Below are 27,877 nucleotides of genomic sequence, written 5' to 3'. Positions count from 1 at the left end.
TGCCTGATGTGTTTGGGCGTCGACCATGACGACGAGGCCTGCTCAGACTGTCGGGCCCTTTCGAGGAAGGCCAGGCAGGAGCGGTCCCGCAGGCGACTCGAGATCCGCCAGTCGGCCCCGCGCCGTGTGAGGTCCCGGTCCCACAGGAGGTCGAGGGACAGGTCGCGGGGACGGAGCCGTCACAGCTCCGGGAGTCGGCGCCACTCCTCCGGGTCCAAGTCGTCAGGTAAGAAGCATAAGAAGTCGAAGAGACATCATCGCTCTTCCGACTCCCCCCGACGCTCGTGCGATGCGGCCGGGGGTTTGGGTGACACCGCCCACGCGGCTCCTCGGGAGTCGCGGGTGCCGCGTTCGGCCCCATACCCCCCCGGTCCCTGGGCTGAACGCGACGCCGGAGGATATCGAGCGTTTCCTCATGGCCATGAGGTCCCTTTCTCCCCAGACGGGTTCCGCAGCGCCTTCGGGCCCAGTGAACCCATCTGGGGGCCCTAGTGGGTCGGGGGCTACGACCCCGACGCCGTCGGGTGCTTCGGCCTCGACGCCGCCGGCGCCTTGGGGATTTTAGTTTCTATGAACCGACCCCATTCACTTACGACCCTGATTCTCAGGAGATGGGGGAAGAGGAGAATTGGGAGGGGTCTGAGGACCCTCTGACCAGGGAGTGTCAGTCTAACATGGACTGGACAGGACAGGAGACCTTGGGGAGGCCAGTGGCCTGGACACCTCTCCAGACACTGGATTTGTCTCTCCTCCTACCGTGGCTTCGGAGGAGGGTGCTACTTATGGTGTGGTGTTGACGAGGGCTGCTAAGGCCTTGGGCCTTGAGCTCCCCGTCGCGGCCGTGAGGACTAACCTCCTCACTGAGGTCCTTAAGCCGCAGTCATGCTCCATGGAGCCTCTGCTGCCGTTTAATGAGGCCTTGACGGACGTTCTTTTGGGCACTTGGTCCAGGCCCGCTACAGGTTCGCCTGTAGATAGGAACATGGCCAGACGCCACCGCCCGGCCCCGGGCGACCCATGTTTCCTGTCCACCCACCCCACCCCGAGAGTCTGGTTATCCAGGCCTCTAACTCCCAGACCGCCTTCCCGACGGCCCCGCCGGACAGGGAGTCCAAGAGGTACGAGGCCTATGGCAAGAAGGTATTCTCGTCCCTTAGCTTGGGACTGCGGTCTTCCAACACCGCATGCCTCTTGGGCCGTTACACCCACTCTCTGTGGGAAACGGTGGCGGAAGTGCTGCCAGAGTGTCCGTTGGAGGTACGGGCCAAACTCGGCCAAGCCCTAGTGGAGGGCCGGGACACAGCAAAGTATTCAATCAGGTGCGGACTGGATACTACTGACTCGCTGGGCAGAGCGATGGCTACGACGGTGGCGATACGACGCCACGCCTGGCTGAGATCTGCCAACTTCTCGGCAGACGTCCAAAATACACTCATGGACATGCCGTTCGATGGCCGTCGCCTCTTTGGCGACAAGGCAGACCACGCGCTTGAGCGCTTTAAGGACTCCAGGGCTACGGCCAAGTCCTTGGGCCTCTCGGCCCGCGCCAGCAAATGGGTGCCTTTCGCTCCTTTCGTGGCCAAGGAAGGGGCGCCCCCACACGTGCCGCCAGCCACTCGCCGTAAACTGTCGGCCAGCGCGGCGGCGGCCGTGGAAACCGCCGTGGAGGCGGTCGGGGAAACAAGCAGAGCCAGTCCACACCTGCCACCGCAGCATCCGCCTCTAAACCCTCCTAGTCCGTGCTTTTCGGCCCATGTGATGCCAGTGGGGGGCAGGGTTCGCCATTACCACTCTCACTGGTGCACAGTCACTTCGGACAGGTGGGTGCTGCAGATCGTCCGAAGGGGCTACTCCCTCCCCTTCGAGACGACCCCTTAAGCCATGCCACCGCAACACCACCGCGTATCGGGGGATCACTTGCGGCTCCTGCAGGAGGAAGTTTCGGCCCTCTTGGCCAATGGGGCCATCGAGCGCGTTCCTGGGCCAGAAGTAGGACGTGGTTGCTACTCCCACTACTTCCTGGTACCCAAGAAGGGCAAAGGGGGCCTACGCCCTATCTTTGATCTGAGGAACGTCAACGGCTTCCTCCGGAAGGAGAAGTTCAAAATGCTGACACTGGCTCAGGTCTTGGCTGCCCTAGACCCAGGAGACTGGATGGTAGCGTTGGACTTGCAGGACGCATATTTCCACATCCCCGTCCTGCCGGCCCACCGGCGTTACCTGCGGTTCACGGTAGGCCTCGAGCACTTTCAGTTCACCGTGCTCCCCTTCGGCCTTACCAGCGCCCCACGGGTGTTCACGAAGGTGATGGCGGTGGTCGCAGCTCATCTGCGCAGGTTAGGGGTCTCAGTCTTTCCCTACCTAGACGACTGGTTGTTGTAGGCGGGCTCGCCCCAGACAGTCGTCAGCCACCTCCAGACTACGGCGGATCTTCTGCACCCGCTGGGATTTTCCATCAATGTCCCGAAGTCACACCTGTGCCCCTCTCAGAAGCTCCTTTACATCGGAGCGGTTCTCGACTCAGCGCAGTTTCGGGTTTACCCGCCCGAACAGCGGGTTCGGGATATACAGGCTCTGATTCCGATCTTCGGGCCGTTATCCCGGGTTTCGGTCAGGTTGACGCTGCGGCTTCTGGGGCTGATGGCCTCCTGCATCCTTCTGGTGCATCACGCACGGTGGCGGATGCGGGCTCTGCAGTGGGACCTGAAGTTTCAGTGGGCCCAGCACCGGGGCAACCTGTCCGACCATGTCCTGATCTCGGAGGGCACTGCGAGACAGCTGCAGTGGTGGCTCACGGACCGCGATTGGGTCAACGGCAGATCCCCCTCCCTTCCCCAACCGGAGCACATAGTTGTGACGGACGCGTCCCTCCAGGGCTGGGGAGGCCACTCTGGTCTCCGGCGGAGTCCCGGCTCCATATCAATCTGTTGGAGCTGCGGGCGATTCGTCTGGCACTGAAAGCATTCCTCCCGTCTGTCCGAGGGAGTGCAGGGCAGGTGTTCACGGACAACACCACCGCCATGTGGTACTGCAACAAACAGGGCGGAGTGCGGTCGTGGACCCTTTGCCAGGAGGCTCTGCGTCTCTGGCAATGGCTGGAACATCAGGGCGTGACTCTGGTGGTTCAACACTTGGCAGGTTCTCTGAACGCCAGGGCGGACGAACTCAGCCGCCGGTGGATGATGGATCATGAATGGCGTCTGAACTGGGACGTGGCGCAAGGCCTCTTTCTGCGATGGGGAGAGCCTTGGTTAGATCTATTCGCCACCGAAGAGAACGCACAATGTCATCGGTTCTGCGAGTTGGAATTTCCAAGGCGGCACTCGCTCGGAGACGCTTTTCGTCGCGAGTGGAGCTGTGGTCTGTTGTACGCCTTTCCGCCTATACCTCTTCTGCCCAGAGTGCTGAAGAAGATCAAGCGCGACCGAGCACAAGTCATCCTTGTGGCTCCAGACTGGGCACGAAGGTACTGGTATCCCGAGCTACTCAGTATGTCAGTCGATTCCCCGGTTCGTCTGCCTCTTCAGGAGGACCTTCTGTCGCAGCAGCAGGGGACGGTCCTCCACCCGAACCTGTCCAGTCTCCACCTCCATGCTTGGAGATTGAGCGGCGACAGTTGAGGCCATTTGACTTGCCTCCTGAAGTTTGCAACATCATTCTGGCAGCCAGGCGTCCCTCCACAAAGACGTTATACGCCTGCAGGTGGAACAGATTTGTGGCATGGTGCACAGCAAAGGCTGTGGATCCCCTTAATGCCCCTCTCTCTGAGGTTCTTCTCTTCCTTCTTTCTCTTGCCCAGCAGGGCTCTGCTCTGGGCACTATCAAGGGCTATCTTTCGGCTCTTTAAGCCTTTCTGAGGCTGCCTGACCAGCCTTCTTTGTTCAAGTCCCCTATCGTAAATCGATTCCTGAAGGGCATCACTCATACCTTTCCTCCTGTTCCCTTCGTGATGCCTCAGTGGGACTTGAATCTGGTTCTGACATTTCTGATGTGCGCTCCCTTTGAGCCACTTCACAACTGTCCTCTTCGCCTTCTTTCTTTGAAGACTGCCTTCCTGGTAGCCATCACCTCTGCCAGGAGAGTGAGTGAGCTCCAGGCTCTCTCTTGTAAGCCTCCTTTCCTTTCAGTCCATCCGGACAAGGTTGTTTTGAGGCCTAGGCCCTCCTTCTTGCCTAAGGTAGTCACAGCCTTCCACATTGGGCAGTCCATCACATTGCCCACCTTCTTTCCGCCTCCGCACCCCTCGAGAGAGGAGGAGAGGCTCCACCGTCTGGACCCAAAACGTGCGCTCTCGTTCTATCTGGATCGCACACGCCAGTTCCGGATGGATGATCAACTCTTTGTTGGGTACGCCGGCATTAAGAAAGGGAAAGCGGTGCACAAACGGACCATCTCTAGATGGATTATCATGTGCATCCAGGCGTGTTACTCCTTGGCTAAGAAGGAACCCCCTGTTGGGCTGAGGGCTCATTCCACACGAGCCACGGCCACTACAACTGCCTTGGGCCGAGGTGTGCCCTTGCAGGACATTTGCCAGGCAGCTACGTGGGCCTCGTTGCACACGTTTGCGCGGCACTACTGCCTGGACAGTCAAGTCCGGAGGGACGGCTACTTCGGCCGTTCCGTTCTCCAGGACTTTCTGGTGTAAATATTGGTTCGCAGACCCACCACCACGGGGATGGTATTGCTGGGGTATCTATTCTAAGGTAAGGAATCTATCACTAACGTGTCTCTTTCAGATGCACAAGTTACTACTTGTGTAACGATATATCTGTAAGAGACATTAGTTAGTGATAGATTCCTTACCGACCCACCCATCCTCCCCGTTCTGCGAACCGATATCTAGGGTTACGGTCATCCCCTTTCAGGGCCCTAGTTTCTTGGCACCAGTGTCGGTTTTTGTCATGGCTCTGCGCTTCTGGCGCGGAAAAGCTGTGGCTAAGAACTGACGTCAGCACGCGGAGGCGGCGTCTAAGTACTCCGACGACGTCATCACGGCGCCCACGACGCTGACGACAGACGCGGAGCCGCAGACGACGCCTACCGACGCGCAAGGGTACTGCTACGCAAAACTTTCCGGATCCAGTCTGACGCCTGGGGATATTCTAAGGTAAGGAATCTATCACTAACTAATGTCTCTTACAGATATATCGTTACACAAGTAGTAACTTGTGCGATTATGTGTACTCCCAACCTTCCAAGAAGGGCAACGACCATTGGCAACACTTTTGTAACCTGTCAAGGTAAAGCAGTAGGGGAGAACAATAAACTGAAAGTGTTCCAGGTCCAACTTAAGCATCAGGCAAGGACTGTTTGATAGGTATAAATAAATACATGTCCTGTTATTCCAAGGATGTGATGCAGTTCCCTGCATCCACAGCTGACAGGATTTGCGCTAGAATGAACATTTCAACCGGTCCTTTATCAGAAAGGTGTTCAGTGGTTTGAGGTCCAAAATAGGCCTTAGACATCCTATCCTCCTTCAGAGTGAGAAAGTAATGTTAATAGCTCCCTTCCCCTATCTTGGAGTCTAGCACCCGCTAAATGGTACTCTTAACAACAGAAGGTTGATTTTTGTAGATCAAGATACAGAAGTGCCCTTCGTGGAGTCGCTCCGGTGTGGGAGGAACATGAGCTGGGGATGAGAAAAAGGGCGAGGCATAGCCCCTGGAAACAATTTGTATGAGTCACCTGTCTAAAGCGATGGTTGTCCAGCCAGGGAGGAAATGCTATATTCTGTTTCCTGAAACACACAAAAGGTGATGAGCGGCAGTTCGCAATAAGTCTAATCACTGGCAATAGTTTGGGGTAGTGCTCCAACCAATTGTTCTTTTGCTCACCATGCCACCTCAGTTTGGACACAGCCATATGCAAATCAGTCTTGACCCTGTTCCTCATAGGAAATGCTATATTCTGCCTCCTACCTGCCACGCATGATCAATAAATGGGCACCTTGCCACAAATGGACTGGGTCTGCTGCTGCATTAAAGGATGGATGGGCTGCTGTCTAAACTAGCCCACTGGAATTGCCTCTGAATTGTCTGCATGAGCTGGGAAATGGTTTAGCTGGTGTCAATAGCCACAGAAAACATCCTGTGCCGTGACTGTCTTTGGATAGTTCTAGCGCTGAAATTTTTCTACTAAGAGCCAAAAGTCATTGAAGGGCATGGCCATTTGGAACTTCAGTAGAGCTGCAAAAAAACCTGGTTGATCTCATTCAGGCATGCCTTCGGAGCACGACATGTGTCCGTAACTCGGCTCATGCAATCTGTAGTGTCAATGCCAGCCCACAGCACATACCTGTCAACATCCTGACCAAGTATCACTTAAGCCGAAGGGGTCCTGAGGTCCTCGGGGACACCGGTAAGATGTTGCAGACAATATCCCATAATGCGTGGGTGTACCTACCAAAGAAAATTACATTTATAGATCAACAGTCTAAACAAAAAAGCTTTGTCTTTCTAAAAGCATCCAATCTTTTGATTTGCTAAACGAGGATTGGTCAGGAAGAAATTTGGATTGACCTTACTGGTTGAAGCCTGAACAAACAGACTCTGGCGTAGGGGTGTACCTATACTTTGACCGTGACCTCTGATGGTTAGCGACATACTGCTTAGCTTCCTGGTGCCTTTACACATTAGGGTGCTTGAGGGCACACCTGTTGAACAACTTCCGACTCATCGCCTGCGCCCATGCACCATAGGCATACCTTATGTGGGTCCCCAACAGAACTCTGCTTCCTGCAGTATTGGCATGGCTTAAATCCTGTTTTAAAATTAAAATTTTCTAGCGGATAGTGAACAGTATTTGGAGTCACTGGCAGACTGTTAAAATATCTGGGGAGCTCTTGATCCATGTCTAAGGGCATGTAAAGAAAGGAACAAATATCAGCAAACAGAGGTGTCGCTTATGCGTGTCTCAGCTCCAAAACATCCACAGCAGAATGGGGTGCCTGCGGAACTACACAGCACCACCTGCCAGCAACTGGGAGAATTGCTGCAAGAATTCTCCAGATCCAATCTGGAACCTAGGGATATTCTAGGAATGTAATCAGTTATAAATATCCATCAGTAATGAAATATTAATTCAGTGCTCACCAACCCTGCCACTAGTAATATGAAATATCCATTGTACATTCTGTGCTCGCGCACCATTTTGTCACAATAAACCTCAAATTGGTATCATTAATGAAATACAATTGGGAAGGAAACATTTAATACTTTTTATTTCAAGATTACAAGAAACCAAAATTCTTTTTTTTGCTAAACAAGGAAAGAGACTGTAACAAAAGAGCTTTTTCCCCCCACCCCAAATCGCAAATATAATTTGTCTTTTAATGACACATGGCAGGGATTTGGCAGGGGCAGGGCTCTCGGGAGAGAGACATACATCTATTGGTTCGGACATCATAGGCCAGGCTCAAGAATATTTTTAGCTCGTCTTTCAAAGACGGAAGTTCACAGCCATCCCATTCTTCAAAATTTTAGAGGCTGGAGGGTGAAGCTGTGTGGATTCAGGAGAGCCCAGGTCTTGCCAATCCCTCTTTCCCTCGAAGAGTAATAAAGATATTTCTACATGCACGGTTAAAAAACGGGGTTAAAAAGGTACACTTTTAATATGTAACATGATACTGAGCCTGTATAACAAATTGCTTACATGTTGAATACATAATATCTACACAGTGAATCTGGCAGGGAAAGATGCTTTTTTCTTAAATTTTTTTGAAAAAAGCATGATTTGAAATCAGGCCAATATAGTGCATTTGGTCTTCCAACTAATCTTGTTACGGACCACTTGGAATTTTACAGGTGCGTCTGGAAAAGGTAGTGAGGGTGAAGTTGCTGATAGGGCCTCTCCTTCCAGATCTGTTTCCCTTATTCCATATGAATTTCAAATACATAAAGCTCACAAGGGTTGCAGTACATTCCTATGAAAGGGAGCTTACTACCCGCATGTATCCTGCTTCTACCAATACCTAAAGCTATGTGAGTGCGGAGACTGGGGAAGAGGCCAGCTCTTTCCCTTTGCTGTACTCCTGGAAATTGTAGAAGGCAAGTGTGGTCAGAGCTCCCATTCACCAGCAGGGCCTTTGCCTTCACTTTAACTCCCGATTTGCAGGGAGGAACGGACACAGGTAAAAAAAATGCTGTTACACTCAAAAGCACAATTGCTGGGCCAGGCGCCACTAACAATTTTTTGCAAGCCAGAATATGTAGGATTTGAAAGGTCCCTGCACAATGGTATTACTTGACTTGACTTGACAGGGACACCATGGAAGAGTCGCCACTTAAAATATATATGAAGAAGATATACAGTAAGAATGCAGAAAGAAAGCCTTTGAGCATTTCCTGGCAGGGAGACAATGAGTACTGTAAAACAAAACAATTCAGAGCATATCCAATAATCCATTCAATTGCTACTAAATGTCGTCAATGAGTGTTTGAAAGTAGCTATAACATGCCACTGCCACAGAAGCTTATACATAACCAACAGATAGTGCGAGTATGAAGGCCGCAGGAGCCCAAGTGTTTCTGCCTGCTAATACTTACTGTGTAAAACCTATGCAGCTACCACTGCAACGCACTCCGGCCCCTTAGTGATCTTCTGTATAAAGAAGTCACATCACAGTATATAGCTTCAAGTCTTAAGAGTTTCAATACCATGCCAGAGCATCCTTTATTGTATTCTGTGTATAAAAGGGCACCAAGTCTCCTCCACAGCTTATCTAAGTACACTTCTTTTTCAGTTCCTAAACATCTTTATACCTTTTGCATAAGAACTCACCCTATCTCAAGAGTCTGTTCATATATTATGATTACATCTCATGAACACAAAGTGCATGTGACATTCAACCCTAAGCAGTCCTAACCCTTACAGAGGCAAGTGCTATAAAAAAAGAAAACACTGCCCTTCTCCAAAGACTGCCAATATATGCTATATGCAGGCCACCAAAATGCTTTCTAGGGCTGTGATACAGGCTAGATCAAGACGCGACATAGCATCTATATCCTCTAAACGTGCAGGCCAAACAAAGTGCAACTGCACGTCCTTAAACCGTACACATAAAGAATATACCAAGAGTAATTAATCACTTTTATACTTTAAGAAAGCAAGATGCTCATGGAGCAGCTGAACCTGCATACATAGACAGAGACTAATGAGTCTCTGAAGACCTTTACACAATCTGCATCAGTGGAAACTAAGAGTAAGAGAATTTCTTTAAATCGATAGAGGCAGGCTTTATGAGGATCCAGACATGTCCGGTCCCTGCCAAAGCAGGATTGTGTAAAGAGCCGCTAAGCATCATTATTGTACGTAAACCTCTTGTGAACTTCACATCTCCTTTAGAAAGTAGACAACACAACATAATAAATGTTGGCAAGCTAAATTTTCAGTGAAACCACATCAACTAATCTCATCTGAAAGGTGTATCCCAACAAAGCAGATGAACTTCAGGAACACAATCCTTTCCATGCCCCATGCCATGTTGAGAAGATCACATGCAACAATGCTGCAATAAGGTTCACTAGATGGGAAGTACACATTGTCACAATATGCACACACTGAAAAACTCATGACTGTCCAAGAGGACGTGGTGGGACTGTATACCACTTCCTTCTACGACTGACAACCCTCGCTCCCAAACCTGCACCTTATTATAGGCCCGGCGACACCTGTACCACAGGCAACACTTGCATGCCAATATGAGCTATAGCCCTCATCCTGGATTTGGTACATAGTACATCTACACTCCTGCTACCCAAGCATATAACTGGGATGCAGTGAAAGAAGCAGGGGTTTCAGAATATGAGAGACTGGAAAGGTGCATGTAAGAGGACAGGGTTAAAAGCAGGGTCTTTCCAGGAAACAACACATTGCAACATTCTGCATGTCAAGGATGACTGTGCAAAAGGACAGGGGTGTAAAATCCTGCCTCACTCTGGTACTGGCAATCCTCACACCCCAACCAGTGATTCTGGGAGTCCTAACCATGGCATACATGATTTATGCTTCAATAAGGGAACCCTAAGCAGCATATGCATGCTTCTCGCTTCATTCTTGAGATGTCAATGACCACATGAGAATGTCCTGCCTGGAAATGGCACAGACTGCATGCATGCTTCCAGAAACTGCTACCCTCCTACCTGACCCACACACAACAGATACACAGCACAGGAGACTCTTTTTTTCAAGACAAGAAGAAGAATCACGTTTCTACAGGTGGAGGGCGTTTACAGCAGTGTACAACAAAATACATTATCACATGATGCACACTTTCCAAAGCAATCATGACTGCAAAGAGGACAATATTCTACTGCACTGATCATTTCGGGATTGGCAACATTGGAACAAAACTATACGACAATCCTCATTCTGGGACTGGAAACCTCCACATTGGAAAGTTTACATCTTGGTTTTTTTTGGGTATAGGAAGTTTCACATTTGAACCTGTGCTACCCACACAGAATACAATGGTACACATTGAAAAGCACAACTATGTGTATCATTTGTGAGCAAGAAAAAAGGGGCGGACAGGGAGGAATTGAAAAGGATGTAGTGTTTTCATTGTAGCATGTAGTGTTCCCACTTTCAACAGGGTTTCTGCACAGAAAAGAGAATGTTTGCCTCTCACAAGGCAAGCACTACCGGATAGGAACGCAGAGCGTGGGGGTTCGTAAGTTGCCCACTTCGCCCTTTGCACCATGCAAGTCCCTGGGAGCACAAAACAAAAAATAGAAACTGTCCCTCGTTGAGTTTCTGAGCCCTGGAAAAGAAATCTCACAAGCCCTTTGCAGTTTGGTCCCATAATGGGCAGTGCCCATGCAGATACAGCCAGCGTCCTTGCTTCTCAGTGATCAGGATGCTGCAGGGAAAGTAGACCTGCTCTGCCAGACCTAGATACGTTGGGGCGTCTTGCAGCATTTGAGTCAAGCAGAAGCAGTGGATCCAGCGTGGACTTCAAGCAGCCACCCCTCTTTAGTTGACCATTTTATGCCCTTTCTGATGGCAACTAATAGATCACATTTCTGGATTGTCCACTTAGAATAGGGACAAGTTAGCTCTTGCATTTTCAGTCAGTGAAAATTTTACACAGGCAACCTCTTCAGAGCAATGGATAGGCAAATTCAGCACTGTCTGTGAAAACTATGCATAAGTTGACACCTTAGCAATCCCTCTCTTGCATGGCTTTGGAAGAGGGCTATGAACAACGTAGGTAGCTCTCGGGGCAGGGGGGAATCCGGATTTAGACCAATTGTGGGGGGATGTAGAAGCTCACCCCTCACTCTGGGTTCTGCTTGGTAGAGCTTGTCGCTTTGTCGATGGTTGTGATGAGGTTGTAGGAAAAGGACTGTTTCACTGAGGTAATGGGACCAGCACGTCCACGTAATTCAGAGGAAAGAATCCCGACTGGCCGTTGATCATGCCTTCATACCAATTTTCATCGATCTGGTTGGTCAAGGTGATGATGTCACCTTCTCTAAAGCCTAACTCCCCATCGTTTTCAGGATCAAAGTCGTACAGCGCCTTACAGCAGGGCTGGTCAAGGTGTGCTGAAAGACAGAGTAAACAAGGATTAGTTACACCAGTATCCAGAGTACGACAGGCCAAATAAATGCATCCATATATTCCAACTACAACCTACACTATCACAACGAAAGGAGAATAACCCACACTGGTAAAAGTGAAATGGTCCAGAAAACTGCAGAGGTGACTCAAAAAAGGAGTCCGGATGACTATGCAGAAACTTCTGCCATTCTAATACCCCCTTAGTAAAGTCACCAAGGATCGATCCTCGAGAACAAGGGTAGTCCCTAAATCCAGTAACTAACATGGCACAGCCGGAATGCCTCCCCCCATCTTCTCTCTTGTTTTTCTCCATTCCTCATTTTACCTTTCCTTCCACCTTCTTCAGTTGCCCTGCAGCGATTTAAAACTGCTCCTGCATAGTGCATGCTCTAATCAAATAGCAGATTAGGACATAGAATGACATGGTCTTGCATTCCCTACACCATATCTGTATGGCTCACCCGAATGCCCACATCCCAAATAATGTCATCTTAAGGTTAAATGACAAGGTCGTTTATCCACCCATCCTGGTTCGCAATCATATTATGCTGGCAACCCCTTGCCGCCAATTTCCAACAGCCAACCCCACTCCACAGCTACAAGTGTTGTAGCAGACTGCATCAACGATACCAGCATACTACCGAAGGCTGCACACCATCATGGTTTGCAAATAAAAGCAGTTAGTACTGAAAAGAGAGAACAGAAGAAAGCTGTGAAAGTGGGTTAGTCCTTCAGTGCCTAAAGCTGAATGTCAAAATTGAGGAATCGCAGGAAGGCATCAGGTGCTGGATTAGTCCAAAGACCCACCCAACAGGTTAAAATGGTCATTGTCGGGACATGGGAGATCACCATGAAATTGGCCCACTTAAGTATCACTATCCTGAGTAATTCACAATGAACCACAGAATCATATTCTTTGCCAGGTTTACCAGCTTCCTGACCGCAATCCTGAGATCTCTCAATACTGAGAAAAAAACAAACAACAAGACAGATCAAAGAAGGTGAAAGAATGGACCGAGAAGTAGTCTTTTAGAACGGTTGCCCTGTGTAACATTATTAAAAATGTCCAGGCTCTCACAAATAGGGAATTTTGAATGTTGCAGTTCTCTGCTTTTATGTACGAAATTGCAAAATATGACAGGAGAGTTTTTCTCAAAAACGGTGGAAAGCATGGCCCAGCAGAGGGATACATGAATTACTGGCAATCTGCACAATTGAATGCATACTCCCCTGGTAGTTTCATATTTTCGAATACGAGGAAGCGTCTCCTAGAATCTTCCCTGTATTTGGCTGGCACAACTCAATTCAAGAATTGAAAATAGAAAACTATCAATCTTCAGAGGCACTCAAACACACCTCCACTGGAAAACATTCACCTATGCAGTCTTGCAGTTTATGTTAGTTATTTGCATTTATTAAAAAAATAATCTCGGAGGAGCTTCGCGGGCAACCAAGATGGCCGCGTGAGCTCGGAGCTCCGAAGACCCTCCGATCCTCCGAATTAATCCTGCCACCTATCCTGTCCCACAATAGTGAGAATATGCTGCTGAACTGCTGCTGATGCGGGACTCGTTCTCCGATCGAAGATCCGAGTCTTCTAGGTGAAGTTACACCGTGTTGAAGGTTGGGGACGACGACGCCATCACAGCCCGGAATTACGTGGGCGACGGCAGTGCTGCTGCACGGTGGCAGTCCGGGGAGGCCGCCCCGTTCTGAAGTATCGGCCAGGTCCCTCTGCGGATCGAAGTGCTGGAGGAGCGGTGGAGGCGGATACTAACGCCTACCGACTTGGAGCTTCAAGTACGACCAAGAAATCTTCCTGACTGAGCGACCCTTTTACCCAACATGGCGGGCAGGGGCGATCCGGACAAAGGGAAACCCAGAGTCAGCAGAAAACCGTCCCTTTCTCAACCCACTATCTCCGATCGCTACACCCTCCCAAAGGGATCGCCCGGAGCCACAGGACGTACTAAAGACACGCAGCGAGATGTGTCGCCGGATGACTCGGAACCCACCCTCCGGGATGTCATGGGAGCCATTGCGGGCATCAAGGCTGAGATGCATACGCAACATGAGGTGCTAACACACAAGGTCGACACGCTGGCCATCGAGATTAACCTCATCAGAGCCGATCTCGGCAAGACTAACGACAGAGTCAAGTCACTTGACATAAAATCGTCGAGTTTAACCTCTGACGTGACAGACCTACAGTCGGAGATTCGGGATCTGAAAGCCACGAACATGTTGTTTGCCCGCAGGCTCGATGATTTAGAAGGACGGGCCAGGCGCCAGAACGTCCGTATCATCGGAGTTCCAGAGGGCGCTGAGGAGGATGCTACTGATCTCTTTGTCGAGAACCTGGTTCAGAATCATCTAGCTCCCGGTGGACTAAGTAACTTCTTCTCGGTGGAGCGGGCGCATAGACTACCTGGAGGCAGGCCGAAACTGGGGGCCTCTCCGCGCCCAATTATTGCCAGGGTCTTCAATTTTAGGGACCGAGACGCTATCCTGCAGGCCTCGAGGAGAGGTGGGCCGCTAAAGTTTCAGAACGCTGATATCAACTTTTTCCCGGACTTCACCCAAGCGGTGCAGAAGCGTAGGCAAAGTTTCATGGGTGTAAAGCGTAGGCTGAGAGAGTTGGGGATGTAGTACTCTATGCTATTCCCAGCTAAACTGCGGATCGAACATGACGGCCGGGCATTGTTCTTTGACATGCCGGAAGCGGCTGTGGACTGGCTGGACACTTTGCCCCAACGTCGGAGTGCGCCCGAGGAACAGTCGGAAGGGGCGTCGGGCGGCCCAGATCTTCAGGAGTGAGGGATCCCTTTCGGGCCGTCTTCGGAGGATGAGTCTGCTCAGGCAGTCAGTCACGGACTATTGTGCTTTGTTGATTTTCTTTCTCAGGGAACGGGGGAAACGGGGGGGGGATAGGCTGACTCCTTTCTCCTCTAGGGGCTTTTCGTAGATTAGTTTTTTGGGGCGACAGGCACACTGCTAGTTGGGGGGGGGCTCTTTAGTCTAATGCAGGGGTGCAGGGTGGGGGTGGTTGGGCTAACTGTTTCTTCTGCTTTTTCTTTTTCTTTTCTTTCCCAAGGCAAGGTGATTACTCTTCTGTTGATTATGTAGTGGCGACTGTTCCCTGTGGGGGTGGCGGGGGCCCGTACATTGATGATGGGGGGGTAAGAAGTTAAATGTTCTGAGTTGGAATGTTAATGGGCTGGGTGATCGCATTAAGCGAGGGGTCGTGTTGCAAATGTTTAAAAGATGGGTACCCGATGTCATTTTGCTGGAAGAAACTCATCTCATTGGCAATACATGCCACGCACTCAACAGAAAAGGCTTTAAAATGGTGGCACACTCGGGGTTCTCCTCGGGGTCCCGAGGGGCGGGGATCATGGTGCGCATGTCTCTCCCGTTCGAGGTGGAGACTAGTGTGATTGACGATAGGGGACATTACGTCGCCGTCACGGGCAGATGGGAGGGACGTACCCTGGTTTTGGTTTCTGTTTATGTCCCCCCTGGCCTACAAACGACGACTTTTCAAGATCTTGGGGGCGCCATTTTGGGCCTGCCGGAGGGCTTGCTTATAGTTGGCGGGGACTTCAATGCAGTTGGATCTGGGACCCTAGACCGTTTTCCATCCAGAGATCTTCGTAGTGCGCAGTCCTGGCTTCCCGACTTCTTGAACACCATGGGGCTTATCGATTGCTGGAGACTTCTCCATCCCGCTCGGCGGCAATACTCCTTTCACTCGGGTGCGCACGGCAGCCTCTCCAGGATTGACTATGTTTTGGCTTTGGCTGCCCATGCATCAGCCGTCTCTGAGGCCCGCTTGATGGCCAGAGGCATATCGGACCACTCCCCGGTCTGGGTGTCCTTTGATTTTGATATCGTAGCAGCCTCTAGAGTAGCGCCGGTCAATCCGTGGTACTTCCGTAACCCTAAAACTCGTGACCTCCTGGCTAAAGCCATTGACCTATATTTTTCCGAAAATACGGGCTCTGTGACGTCGGCCCTGTCCCTATGGGAGGCCTTCAAAACTGTCCTGAGAGGAGAAGCCTTCTCCTTAATAGCCGAGGCGCGCAGACGCAGAGATGAGGATGTGGTGCGGCTGGAGTCAGAGATTGAGGACCTTGGTTCTCAATTGGAGACTGATCCGGCACCTGTCCTGCTACATGCTCTCTCGCTCAAGCAGGCGGACTACCGAGCCACTGCTACTGATGCTGCCAAGGTGATGGGCAGAGAACAGCAGGGGAGGATCTACGACACAGGGGATAAGGCAGGCAAGCTTATTGCGTGGCTTGATAAGAAGGAGATGGCTTCCCGAGTGGTTCCCGAGGTGCTGGGTGATGACTGATTGGTTGTCACTGACCCCAGCGCTATAGTCACAGCCTTTGCCGACTACTTTGAGTCTGTATACACATCGGCCTCTGACATGACCGAGGCGGATTCTGCCTCTCTCCTTGAAGGGATTGAACTTCCTTGCTTGTCGGATGCTGAACGCGACGACATGGACAGGGGTATTACAGCTGACGAGGTGGCGCTTGCGATACGCTCCTTGAGGTCTGGAAAAGCTCCCGGCCCCAACGGTCTCCCGGTAGAGCTTTACAAAATAAAGGCTGACACCATTGCTGTACCTTTGCGGAACATGTTCCTGGAGGCGCGCGAGGCGGGTGAGCTCCCTCCGGATCAGCGACTGGCCACTATTGTGGTCATTCACAAAGATGGGAAGCTTAGAGACCTTTGTCGGTCATATCGCCCGATCTCCTTGTTGAATGCCGAGCCTAAAATCCTGGCTAAGTTATTGGCCAATCGGCTGGTGGGTGCGATCGCCGACCTGGTTCACCCGGACCAATCGGGCTTTATACCTCATCGCAACACCGCCCTCAACCTCAGGCGGCTCCACGCGGTCATGGCACGAGTCAGCACGCTTCGTGAGCCGTCCGTCTTGGCATCCTTGGACGCGACGATGGCATTTGATTCCCTTGAATGGAATTACCTGTGGGCAGTGCTGGTTAAGTTTGGGTTTGACCCTGAATTTATCAGATGGGTCAGACTGTTGTATGCTAACCCATTGGCCAACGTCACGGTCAACGGACGAGTGTCAGCTTCTTTTGTTCTGCGTAGAGGCACCAGACAGGGATGTCCTTTGTCGCCGTTGCTTTTTGCACTGGCGCTTGAGCCTCTTGCCGCTTGGATACGGACCCACCCAGACATTTGTGGGATGAAGTGGTCGCCCGGCTTTGAGGACCGCGTGTCGTTATACGCGGATGACATCCTGCTCTACCTCACCTCCCCTTGTAAATTCTTGATTGTGGCCTCTGACGTGTTGTGTACTTTCGGTAGATATTCGGGCCTGGTTATTAACTGGTCGAAATCTCACCTTTATGTACTTAGCGGGGAGACTCCGCGTCTTCCCAGGGGCTGCGCTATACAGATCGCGAGGCAGGGGTTCAAATACCTGGCCATTTATATCTCAACTGATGCCCGGACGCGATACTCCAATAATTTGCTTCCCCCTCTTGCACGCCTTCGGCGTGATGTGGAGGGGTGGCGCAGGCTACCGCTGTCCCTGCTCGGACGTGCGGCATTGTTTAAGATGATGTCCCTGCCCAGATTCTTGTACGCTCTCCAGAATACACAGGACCGTGTCCCCTCCGGGAACTTTAGGGAGGTTGAAGGTTTGCAGCGGACCCTCCTTTGGGAGGGGAGGCCGCGTATTGCTATCGCCAAATTGACGATCCCTTGGTACGACGGCGGTATCGCTTTGCCGGATATCCGGAGGTACTACTGGGCCTCTCAGCTGGCCGCCCTTAACCATGGCTTCTACGGACCGGCTGATAGTCCAGGGTATGCCATGGATCGGTGGCTCCTAGACGATGGGAAGTACTATAGAGCACTATACTCGAGATCTCGGGATGGAAGAATGACGGGTCCCACCAAGACAGCTGTACATATTTGGAGGGCCATTACGAAGGCGCAGGGGTGGCAGGGTAGGCTTACACTGGCTACTCCACTTTATGACTCTGACTTGCTGGGCAAACTGTGGCACACGAAGGGGTTTGATCGGTGGGACCTTATTGGAATTTCCAAAGTAGACGATGTGTCTTTTGCCGCTTTACAAACGGAGTTTCAACTGGGAGCTACAGAATACTTTAGATATGCCCAATTGCGACATGCCCTTATGGCAGTGCTGCCGGTGGGAGAGAAGGTCCCTGAATCGTCCCCGCTGGAAGACAGGGTACTGGATGGCCATATGCCGGACAGTGCCATCTCACTGATCTATAAAAAATTGATCAACGTTCGCACGGATCTCCTGTTGGGTGTGAGGGACCAGTGGGTGCGTGATGGTGTCGAATTGGACGACGAAGACTGGCAGTGTGCGGTGTCTTCCCCTAAGGAAGTGGCAATTTCAGCCAGATTACGTCTGGTCCAGCTGAAGATTCTCCATAGAGTCTATGTGACTGGTCCCAGGCTGATTCATATGGGACACTCAGTGGACGGTCTTTGTAGGCGTGGATGTGGAGAACTGGCCACATTCATGCACATTATCTGGGAGTGCCATGCTATAGCCTCTTATTGGAGGCGAGTTCATGAGGTGATGCGTGATGTGACTGGTGTGGACTTGCCGGCGGAGGCCCGGCGTTGCCTTTTGAATGTGTGGGGCCCCACGGACTACAACAATGCTCAAACCCAATGGGTCGCCCTGGGGAATATGGTGGCGAAGCGGGACATCGCCCAGAAGTGGGGGGCCTCATCGCCCCCCTCTGTGGAATTATGGAAGACCAATATGGATTGGTGCATGGTCCGCGAGAAGACTGTTTATGTGGCCAGGGGTAAGCCTAGGAGGTGGAGAACAGTCTGGGGGGCCTGGAATGAATATAGGGGCGACATCTGCCTACCTCCCGATGCTGACCCGCTGGAAGTTAGTCTTTCCCCCTAGCCCTCACTTCCAACCGACTTGTTATTCCACTGACATCCTGATTCTTTCCCCCCGTAGTCGTTTAATTTATACAGTTTAGTTGCACTTTGTGGGCGCATGGCCCTGCCTACCTCCCGGAATTGGGTGTTGTCGCTTCCGTACTATTCCTTGCCTATTTACCCTTTCTTAGTGTTTCTTTAGGTTGTTACCTTCTAGGTTTATTGTTACCATATTATAAAATTAAACCTGGTACGTTTTTTCAACCTGTATTGTGTGCACCATATATCCGTTCTCCTATAATGCTGCCTAGCCTCAGGGATGTAAGGCTAAATAGCTGTGTGCCTTGATTCTTAAATAAAGGTTTTCCAAAAAAAAAATAATAATAATAATCTAGATGTAGGGTCATATTTTGAAAGCTATAAATACTACATTAGTTGAGGATGTGAATTTTGACTTGCACACAGTACAGCACCTGCTGGGCTGAACTGCTTTAGCTAAGAACCCTAAGAGGCATGGGGCTGACAACCCACTGGTTCAAACTAATATGGTACAAAAAAGCGAATAAAGAGGTGCACAAAGATACCCAGGTGAGAGTGGTCTGATAGGCAGCCTTTTAACTCTAGATCAAGAATGCTGGGTTCATACACTGTCACAGCAGCAAAATTTGGATGCTCAGTTGTGTCTACTCCATTGATGGATCATGCAAGCGAGCAAGCCATCCCACTTCAGGACTTCCAACGATCTTCATATAAACACCAAGTTTGTGTTCTTTCAAGGTTATTTGGATTGAACTGCGCCTTGTTGATCCGCAATATATTGAGGAACCTAAATCCTGTACTCCAGACAGGAGTGGATATGTCCCACCAGCAGTGATGAGAATATTGTATTCTTGAAGAGAGTTGGATAACCACCACTAGGTGTGTATCATTCAAGGACCTCAACAAAACAGACAGGTGATGAAATGTGGTTATCTACTGTGGACATCAACAGCACAAAGAATAATGAAACGTGGATCTCATCCAAGCACCTTAACAGCCACAAAACACAGGGAGAAATGTGGAATCTACCAAGGACATGGATGTCCCAAAAAGAATTTGCTTATAAAAATGAGGTGTATTTCTCCAAGAACAATGCTCTTCCAAGACGAAATGGCCAATTGAGGATTTCATAAGAAATTATTTAAGACATTCTCTTCCAGGGCAATGTCAAGATACAAGAACATAAATACATTAACAAAAGTAATGATCTGGTGGAGGTTGCCATCAAGACACACAAACCCCAGATACAGGAGATGTAAAATGTTGGCGCACTACAAGGACCCAAGCTCACTGTATTGAGGAGATGTGGTATCCTTGTATTGCCCTAGAACAAGGTTATGGAATTTGGGACTCCTCAAAGGAGTTTGTTGGCGTACATTCACACAAATGAGGAGGTAAATTAATTTGTGGAAATGATTCTTTCAAGGAGCTTCTGAACACCGATTTCCTTTTCATGGCACCTATGGATATGAACCATTTGGATTTTCCTCTAAGCGGACTTCCATTCATAGCTAAAATACAGCGCACTCTGAACAAAAGCTCAGAACATCGGATTTTCTCACTTGTGATGGCCCTAAATGGACAGAACTTACTTATTCATGGGACATAACTCCAAGGTCTGTGTTACATAAATATCGACTTTAGCATCACTTGTAAAGTATGTGACTGAATGCCTCCACCAACGAGTTTAAGAAGGTTGTGTCTATCCTGAATGACATCTTCTGGGATGGGCATTCAAGTGACTAAAACCAACCTGCATATAAAGAGTATTAGCTCTGCTTGTAAAATATTGTCCAGCAGCACGTTTCACTATTTTCCAGTGGAGTTTATTGGTATGCTCAGTTTAGTTTTTTGTTCCTCCAGTGCAACTGAATTTTGCATCTTTTGTTTACCTAAAACACTAGTTGACCACTGAAGTTTGAGCAGATCAGCTGCTGGATACAAGAGACTAGTAGACCAAGGCTTTAAATAGCTCCACACCACAACCATTTTCAACTCAGAACACAGCATGTTCTTTTAGTCCTCTACATGAACAAGGGGGTTTCCATCTCAAGGTATGCCAACAAGCATGACAGTTCTTTATGACTCCCACATGGTACTTTCCACCTCACACTTCTGGACATCCAAGCTACCCCTGGGGATATTCTGGCATGTGGTCATATCTTAATGTTACACATGGCTGCGTATGAAAAAGAGGACAGCAAGACACACGCATGCAGAGTGTGGGAGGGCACACTCACAACTTCTGTTGCTCGGGGTCCGTGCAGGCTTGTCAGACCGGAAGGAGGAAGACACTAACATCACCCAAAAAAGAAAACATAATACATGACAAGGTTAAACAGAAACTAAAACATACATTAAACTCTGTTATAACAAAAGGAGGGATGAGTCCAGATCAAACCATCACCAGTCTACAAACTTCCCAGAGGGTTAAAGGAGAGGACTAAACAAGTGAACAATAATTCATTAGAAAAAACATACTTACCACTAAATGCAATTTTTTCCAGCATAGGTATACTCTACAGATGAACTTGCTTAGCATTGTTAAAGGAACTTTTTTTTAAAAAAATGATTAACTATATTGGACTTGAACAGATCTCATCCCAGGTTTTTAAGACCATAAAGTGCCATAAGGCGCCCTTTTAGTTTCTTTTAGATGAATCAAAACCATGGTTGAAATCAGATTCTGGTGAAGGGGGGGGTTTCATATGGCTCTAAAATAGAAAGAGTACAATGTCCTATGAAATACAGAAATGCCAAAAATACAAGCCAGGATGCACAGGTTCAGCAATACTATATTCCATCCTTTAGCAAGACCAGGTCTGACAGGGATGGGCATTTCACGTCAAGAGGCAATTGAGGGCAAATCACTGATCTGTCTGATCAAGTCTGGATCTCCAAAAAGCATGTCTATCTGTAATCATCGGCCAACGGGAAGAAAAGCATACAGTGTGTTTTTCTTCTTATCCTATACACCCACCCATGAAAATGAGATCTTCAAAAGAAAGATCACTTGGGACCCACACTGCATATCTGTTTTTACAAGTCGCTTACCTTCAGTCTCGCTCTTTCTGGCAGATATTCTATCCAACCACTGAATTCTCATCCTTGAATACTCCAAAGGTGCCCGACTGGCTTCTGCAACCTTTTTCTTTTTTTAAATAAATTTCTTTGAGGCTTTACTATTTTTTATTTAATATTATATCACAAATGCAAACACCACATCTTTAAACTATGCTTCATTTGCTGTACAGTTACGGTTTCCGTTATACAGTCAAATTCAGGAATGAAGGTATAGTTACAATTACGTATGCATATCTAGTGATCTCTATTGCTAACTTCATTTTAAGCGGTGTATGGTTCAACCTAGATAGAAAATATGTATCCCATTGGTTGCATTTGTTTATGCTTTTGGGGACAATATCTAGCTTTGTATATTGAAATCTCGAGGCTAGGGCATCTATCAAGGCCATGTTCCTACACGGTGGCATTTAAGGATGCTTGACTTCTCCATTTCTGAGAGAGGCCACTTTTCCAACAATGTTAAAATAGGTCTCAAAAATACCTTTACCACACTTGTGATGTCCTCATCGCCCAGGACACTGAGCAAAGCCAATTTTGGACTTTGGTTTAATGGCCGCCCCAGAATAGACTGGGATGTAAGAAAAATCTCTGACAAAAAGTGATCCAAATACGGCCAGGTCCAAACTGTGTGTATAAAATCCCCTATAGGTATTTGATAATGTAAGCGTGCTGGCCCTGGTCCTTTCTGAAAATGCCAGTCTAAGGAGACCGGTAGATCCCATGTAAGTATTTAAACTGTACAAGACAAAGCTGATCATGAAAGTTTTCTCCAGTAATGGTCCTGCATGCCGCCCAGCATTGCGTTGGCTCCATACTGCCCCTGAAGTGCTAAAAGTGGAGCTATATATAAGCACCACCCATGCATGCTTAATTCAGTTTTAAAAAAATTCTCCTTCTGCATCCTCAGCTGTGGAGCGTTAACAATTGTTGGTATTAGTGTGCTGGTTTTCAATTTGGGACCTTTTAAGATGTTAAAAAGAGGCCACTCCACACAACAGAGAGGAGGAAGGACAATAAGGAATATGCAGTTAGAAAGAGTATCCACCAGAAAGCGCATTGCCAAAGGTAAATAGTTCTTCTGAGGAATACTTCTTAACAAAGATTAATCCCCTTGAAATGGATACCAAAGCAATACCTGACTAGGTAGAGGGTCTGTGGAGTGGGCTCCTAACAAGAAGTCCAGCAGGACCAAGCGGGCAAAATGTCCTTCCCGCCGGGCATACTGTCAAGGCAGTAGTGGTTTGTGAATGTATGCACAGACGCCCAGTTCTCAGCCTTCTAGATATCAAGGAAAGGTATTCCATGTGCTAACGCAGTGGTAACAGCCTTAGCTCTGGTTGATTGGGCTTTCAAACCTTCTGGCAGTTGCTTTTCAGCAGGAATAGAGTAGATTGTAATGCAACTATACCCATCGACAGAGTCCTCTTCTCCACAGCATTTCTCTAGTTTCACCCCGGAGAACTCTGCAAAAATCTGATCGGACCCACGGTTATCTTTGATATGATCAATATAAAAGACTAAAGCACTTCTGGGGTTCCAATAGCAAAGAACGCTGGCTGGATTTCGGATTGCACAATGTGGAACGGAGCCACGGCGTAGGGCAAAAAGGCCACCCAAGTCCTCAGCACTAGTTTGCCCAGGAAAACAGTGCAGGAGGGCAGTTACACCAACAGTGGCAGAAGCTCACTCATTTGATGAGCTGAAGTAATTATGAAGAGGAGAACAGTTTTTAAAGCCAGGAGACACAGCAAGTACCTATGCACCAGACCAAATTAGGGTCCCAATGTGGGATTACAGAAGGTCCGAGAAGAAATGTGTCAAACCTATTATAAACCCTACCACAAAAGAAGCATTAAGATGACTTGGCCCCAGTCGCATCTGATCTTTTTAAAAAGCCGGAGAATGAAAAGCATAGGCAGAGAGGCATCCAGGAGTCCTCTGTTCCATTCCTGCTGGAATGCATCTCCAGGCTGGTGTTCTTTTAGTAACTCCAACACGCATGTTCTTGGCTGTGTGGAAAATATTTAGTCAGGGTTCTCCCCACTTGCTTAGCTCATTCGCCCTGGCATTCAAGGATTCTAATAAGTTGTTCACAAACAGAAAAACGCCCTGATGCGCCAACCAGCTCCACAGCCACAGACCTTCCTGGCACAGGACCCCACTTTTCACAGCTAGTTGCAATACCATATGTCAGTGGTGTTGTCCCTGACAACCTACACCAGCCTCCTCCTGAAAGATGAAAGGAAAGTCCACTGATTTTGGGAAATGTCTCACAACTCCAACTGAACTAAATGGAGCGGGATACTGTTGGAGACCTAAGGTCTCCGATTGCCACCCCACTCAGCAGCCCAGGAGAGATGCGTCCGTCACCTCAACTCTCAATGAGTAATGGACCTGCAGATGGACCAATTTTATTTAAGCAGCCACCAATGCAGATTTAGAGCCATCTCCTTTTAAATCTCAATGGCATTCAATAGATTTCACAGATGCTGGGACCCATGACATTTCAAATTCCATTTTAGAGCCTGCATGTGCCACCTGGGTTAATAAACAGGGAGGATGGAGGAGGCCAACCAGCATCAGAGCTGCTCTCACTGACATCTGGGACTAAGGCTGAAACATTGGGATCATAGCACGAATGTCCTGGACCTGTTACGGCTAAGAGATGGTCATGACCAGTAGTGTATCCAGGACTGCTCCAAATAATGGAAGCCTCTGCTAAGGAGTCAGGTGAGACTTTGTTTTCTTGCACCTCAACGGCAATGACATCAGAAAGTTCACCTTAGTCTGAAGGTGGTCTACGACTGACTGTGGCAAGCCCATCTTCACCATCCAGTGGCCAAGCTCAGGGAATCCAGTTTTCAAATAACTCTGAAGGTGGGTAGTGATGAACACCACTTTAGGGAACAGGTGTACTGGTGAGGCTGAAGGGGAGCATGACAAACTGAAAGTGCTCCTGGCCTACTATGAATCACAAGTAACATTTGTGGGACTGCAGGATGGGTGTACGAAAACACGCATCCTGCAAGTTCAAGGTTACTATCCAACCCCCAGGGTACAGAGCAAACAGGATCTTGGCCACGGTGAGCATTTTAAATTGGTCCTTCAGCAGGAAGGCACTTTAGTCGAAGGTCCAAAATAGGTCAGATACTCTCGTCCTCCTTTGGCACAAAGAAATAGCAACAGTAACAACCCTCTTCTCTTTTGGAGTCCAGAACCCTCTTGATTGTACCTCCAGCGAGTTACAATTGCACCTCCGATGACAGAATTGAGAGGGGCTTCTCTGAAAGTCATTTGGTTGGTGGTGGGGGGGGAGATTTGACAAGAAAAAATATAAAGGGTTAGACACAGCCATGCTGAACATTTGTCTGATATAATGGATTGCCGCTTTGGGAGGAAGTGCTATAACCTGACCCTCGCAGGATAGGTGTGTGCCACTAAGCCGAACTAAAGTAATTGGTGGCTTTTGCCACAGCAGAAGGGGACTAGGTGGACGGGAGGCCCTGCTGACCTGCGTGTTGCATGCCAGACCCATATCCCCAGCCTCGGAAGGACAGAGGTGATTGATGCAGTGGTTGCAAAGACCATCAAAGCCTGTACACCAGCCCATGGAGTAGCCACTGATTTTTCGGAAATGATGTTACAGCTGCTTGCCAGAAGTTAAGAGGCAGCACCATAGCGTCACTATATTTAAAAGCGCTCCAAGGAAAAATCAGCTTTTTCATCAAAAAGGTGTAAGCCATCAAAGGACATATCCTTAAGAGAATCTTGTACACTGTGGAACGCATATCGGATGGGCACAACATGATGCCAAGATCCCTTCCCAGTTATCAGAAGTATCTAGGACGGCATCAATCACATACTTGCCTGTGTCTCGCCAGTAATAGTTTGTCTAAGCAAGAGAGGTCCTAAGGTTTTCCAGGACCGCCAGTAAGATTCCAATGGCCATGTCCCAGAGAACATGCGTGTAGCGACCTTATAAACAAACAACATTGACTGATATAAATGTCTGGCTAGCAGAAGAGAACATATGTTTTCGGAAAGCCGCTTTCACCTTATTCTCCAAATTCACCCAGTCCAGAGGAGTTGTGGGGGAATGAAATAAGAGTTTTCTTGCTGACTGAAGCCTCTCCACAGGAGTAGGATATTTAGTGAAAAAAATCTGGATTACCAGGAACTGGTCTGTGATGCCTGGACACCTCCTTATTTACCAGCGGGCAGAAACAGGGCTTTGACCAAGTGCCCATCAAGGTGAGAGGAGTTGGCCGAATGGCTAGGGCGGTCAACCTCGAATCTGGGGAACCCGGTTCGAGTCTCGGCAATAACGCTGAACCTCCTGTGATTCTGGGCAAATCCCTTATTCTCCCCGTGCCTAACAAAAATGAATGTGTCCTCATGTAATGCAACTGGTGCTATGTAAAGCGTTCTGATACTCGATACCGGGTCTAGTTCGCACTATATAAAACTCCAAAAAAAAAAAAAAAGTATTGGTCTGTGCCTCAAAAAGGGCAGCAATGGCTCAGATTTGGCTGGCCAGGCTGCAACATCTGCATAAGGACGTTCATTTTGGTTTTGACTGAAGACAGATGCAAATCGAGGACCTCAGCTTCCAGTTGTACCACTACTGAAAATGATGCGCTCTCTTCCAAGGGTGGTCCAAGTGGCAGGTCAAACTCTGATTCCGTGGAGGTATCAGGCCGACTCGCCATTTTAAGACTGTGTCAAAGTGGTCATCTGCATAGTGAGGAGGGAGAAAAAAAAATCATCTCCCTTAAAAAGATCCCCATCATAATCTCCCTCTTGGGGCATACCTTGTTCGAAGTTAGAGCCAAAAAAGATAATGAAGCCTCTGCTGTTGCGTCTGCCCTGGTATATGCACTGGTTCAGAGTCAAGCTGAATAAAGAGTTCTTTAGAAATCTTAAATCGTGCTTCTCTTTGAACACAGAGTGGTATGGTAGGGTTGAGTCCTACTTCGTGTATTGTTTTTACATTTGGACTTTACATTTTCAACTTTCAGGAGGTAGCCTACTCGCAGGAACAGCAGTGGGAGCAGCACTGAGTCCATGCCCATGACTTGGAGTTAGACATATGCGAGTGCCGCCACTTATGTTCGGCGACGTACAGCACTCTTTTTTGATTCAAATCACATTCGAGTGCACATTGGCATATTTGTTGCACAACGAGCCATGGCCTGCACCCAGAGACACCTCATGCAGATCAGTTACCAACATTTGTTTCTAGCAGTCAAGGCATGGTTTGAAACTTATAATTTTAGGAGGAGACACTGTTCACTGGTACACTGGATTCAAGTTTTAGAAGACACAAGAAAAGCGACAAGTTAGACAGCAGAGCTTCAGATACATGTCAGAAAGAGTGGAAAGGAACTGATGTCTGTGCACAGGGGTGGCATTTATATGCAGCTCCACTCCATCATTTCTGGTACAGCAGAGAGCCTGCTCAGAGCCCCACACCCCAACATAGTGTATCGAGGGAGATCTGGCACTTGGGGAATATTCTAAGGTCTGGGCTCTGCAGTTAGAAGTACCATCATAAGGATCTTTTAGCATTATTCCCCTATGGATCGACACATTTATTTTTTTACATCTTTCTTTAGCTTGCACACCCAGGAATTTGTGATTCACGTTGCAGCTTGTTTAGTACGGGAAGCAAGAACATTTGACCAAGTGACCTTATCCTTGAAGGGCTCCATTTACTTCATTCAGAAGTAAAACTTTACTTTTCACCGGCGTGTCTTACCTTGAAATACATTAATATGTCTGCCTTCTCTTATCAAAAGAAGGAAAATTAAAGGGCGAGAGAGACCATAAAGCAATAGAAAAATAAAAATCAGAACTGCACTAATCTAAACATTTAAAGGAATCCCTTTTTTCTTCCGTAGTCCTTCCTTACTGGACAGAACTCCCTGATCCAATAATCACTCTTCCTTCATTCACTAACTGAATTTAGGTAGCAACCTAAAAGATGTTAGTTATTAACTTTTTTGTACATTTCGTTCTGTCATTTTAAATTCAAAATTATAACAAAATTGAAGGCTGTTGGAAGCATATTTATATCCTAGAGTTTATGTTTATTTCCCCTACTTTTGTGCTGAAATACTGTATTTTATTGTTTCCCCAGGGTATGTTGGTTTGTAGCGTACACTGACAATAGCAGGGCACACTCTACCTTCTTAAAAATGGGCACCAAGTGGGAGTGTGCACTTGATTGTCTGAAATGACTTGCTTTCAATGAAATACCAATTTA

The 27,877-nt window shown here is 48.5% G+C and overlaps 1 protein-coding gene across 2 annotated transcripts in view; it reads right to left on the bottom strand.

Annotated features, from left to right (window-relative positions):
* Positions 1-7,208: 7,208 nt before the first annotated feature.
* Positions 7,209-27,877, bottom strand: part of SH3GL1 (SH3 domain containing GRB2 like 1, endophilin A2) — a 110,147-nt gene continuing 89,478 nt past the window's right edge. Inside the window, exons 9-10 of one of the 2 annotated variants that reach the window (XM_086947069.1) lie at positions 20,769-20,822; positions 7,209-11,552 (exon numbers count right to left, since the gene is read on the bottom strand). In XM_086947069.1, the coding sequence (XP_086803195.1) occupies positions 11,356-11,552; positions 20,769-20,822 (251 nt within the window). In that variant the 3' untranslated portion in view covers positions 7,209-11,355. The remainder of the gene's footprint in view (positions 11,553-20,768; positions 20,823-27,877) is intronic. The other variant, XM_086947070.1, reaches the window with a different exon arrangement.

The sequence above is a fragment of the Lissotriton vulgaris genome, chromosome 12, assembly GCF_964263255.1.
Source record: "Lissotriton vulgaris chromosome 12, aLisVul1.2, whole genome shotgun sequence".
NCBI lineage: Eukaryota > Metazoa > Chordata > Amphibia > Caudata > Salamandridae > Lissotriton > Lissotriton vulgaris.
The sequence above is the reverse complement of the archived record's forward strand: the minus strand, read 5'-3'. Positions and strand labels throughout refer to the sequence as shown.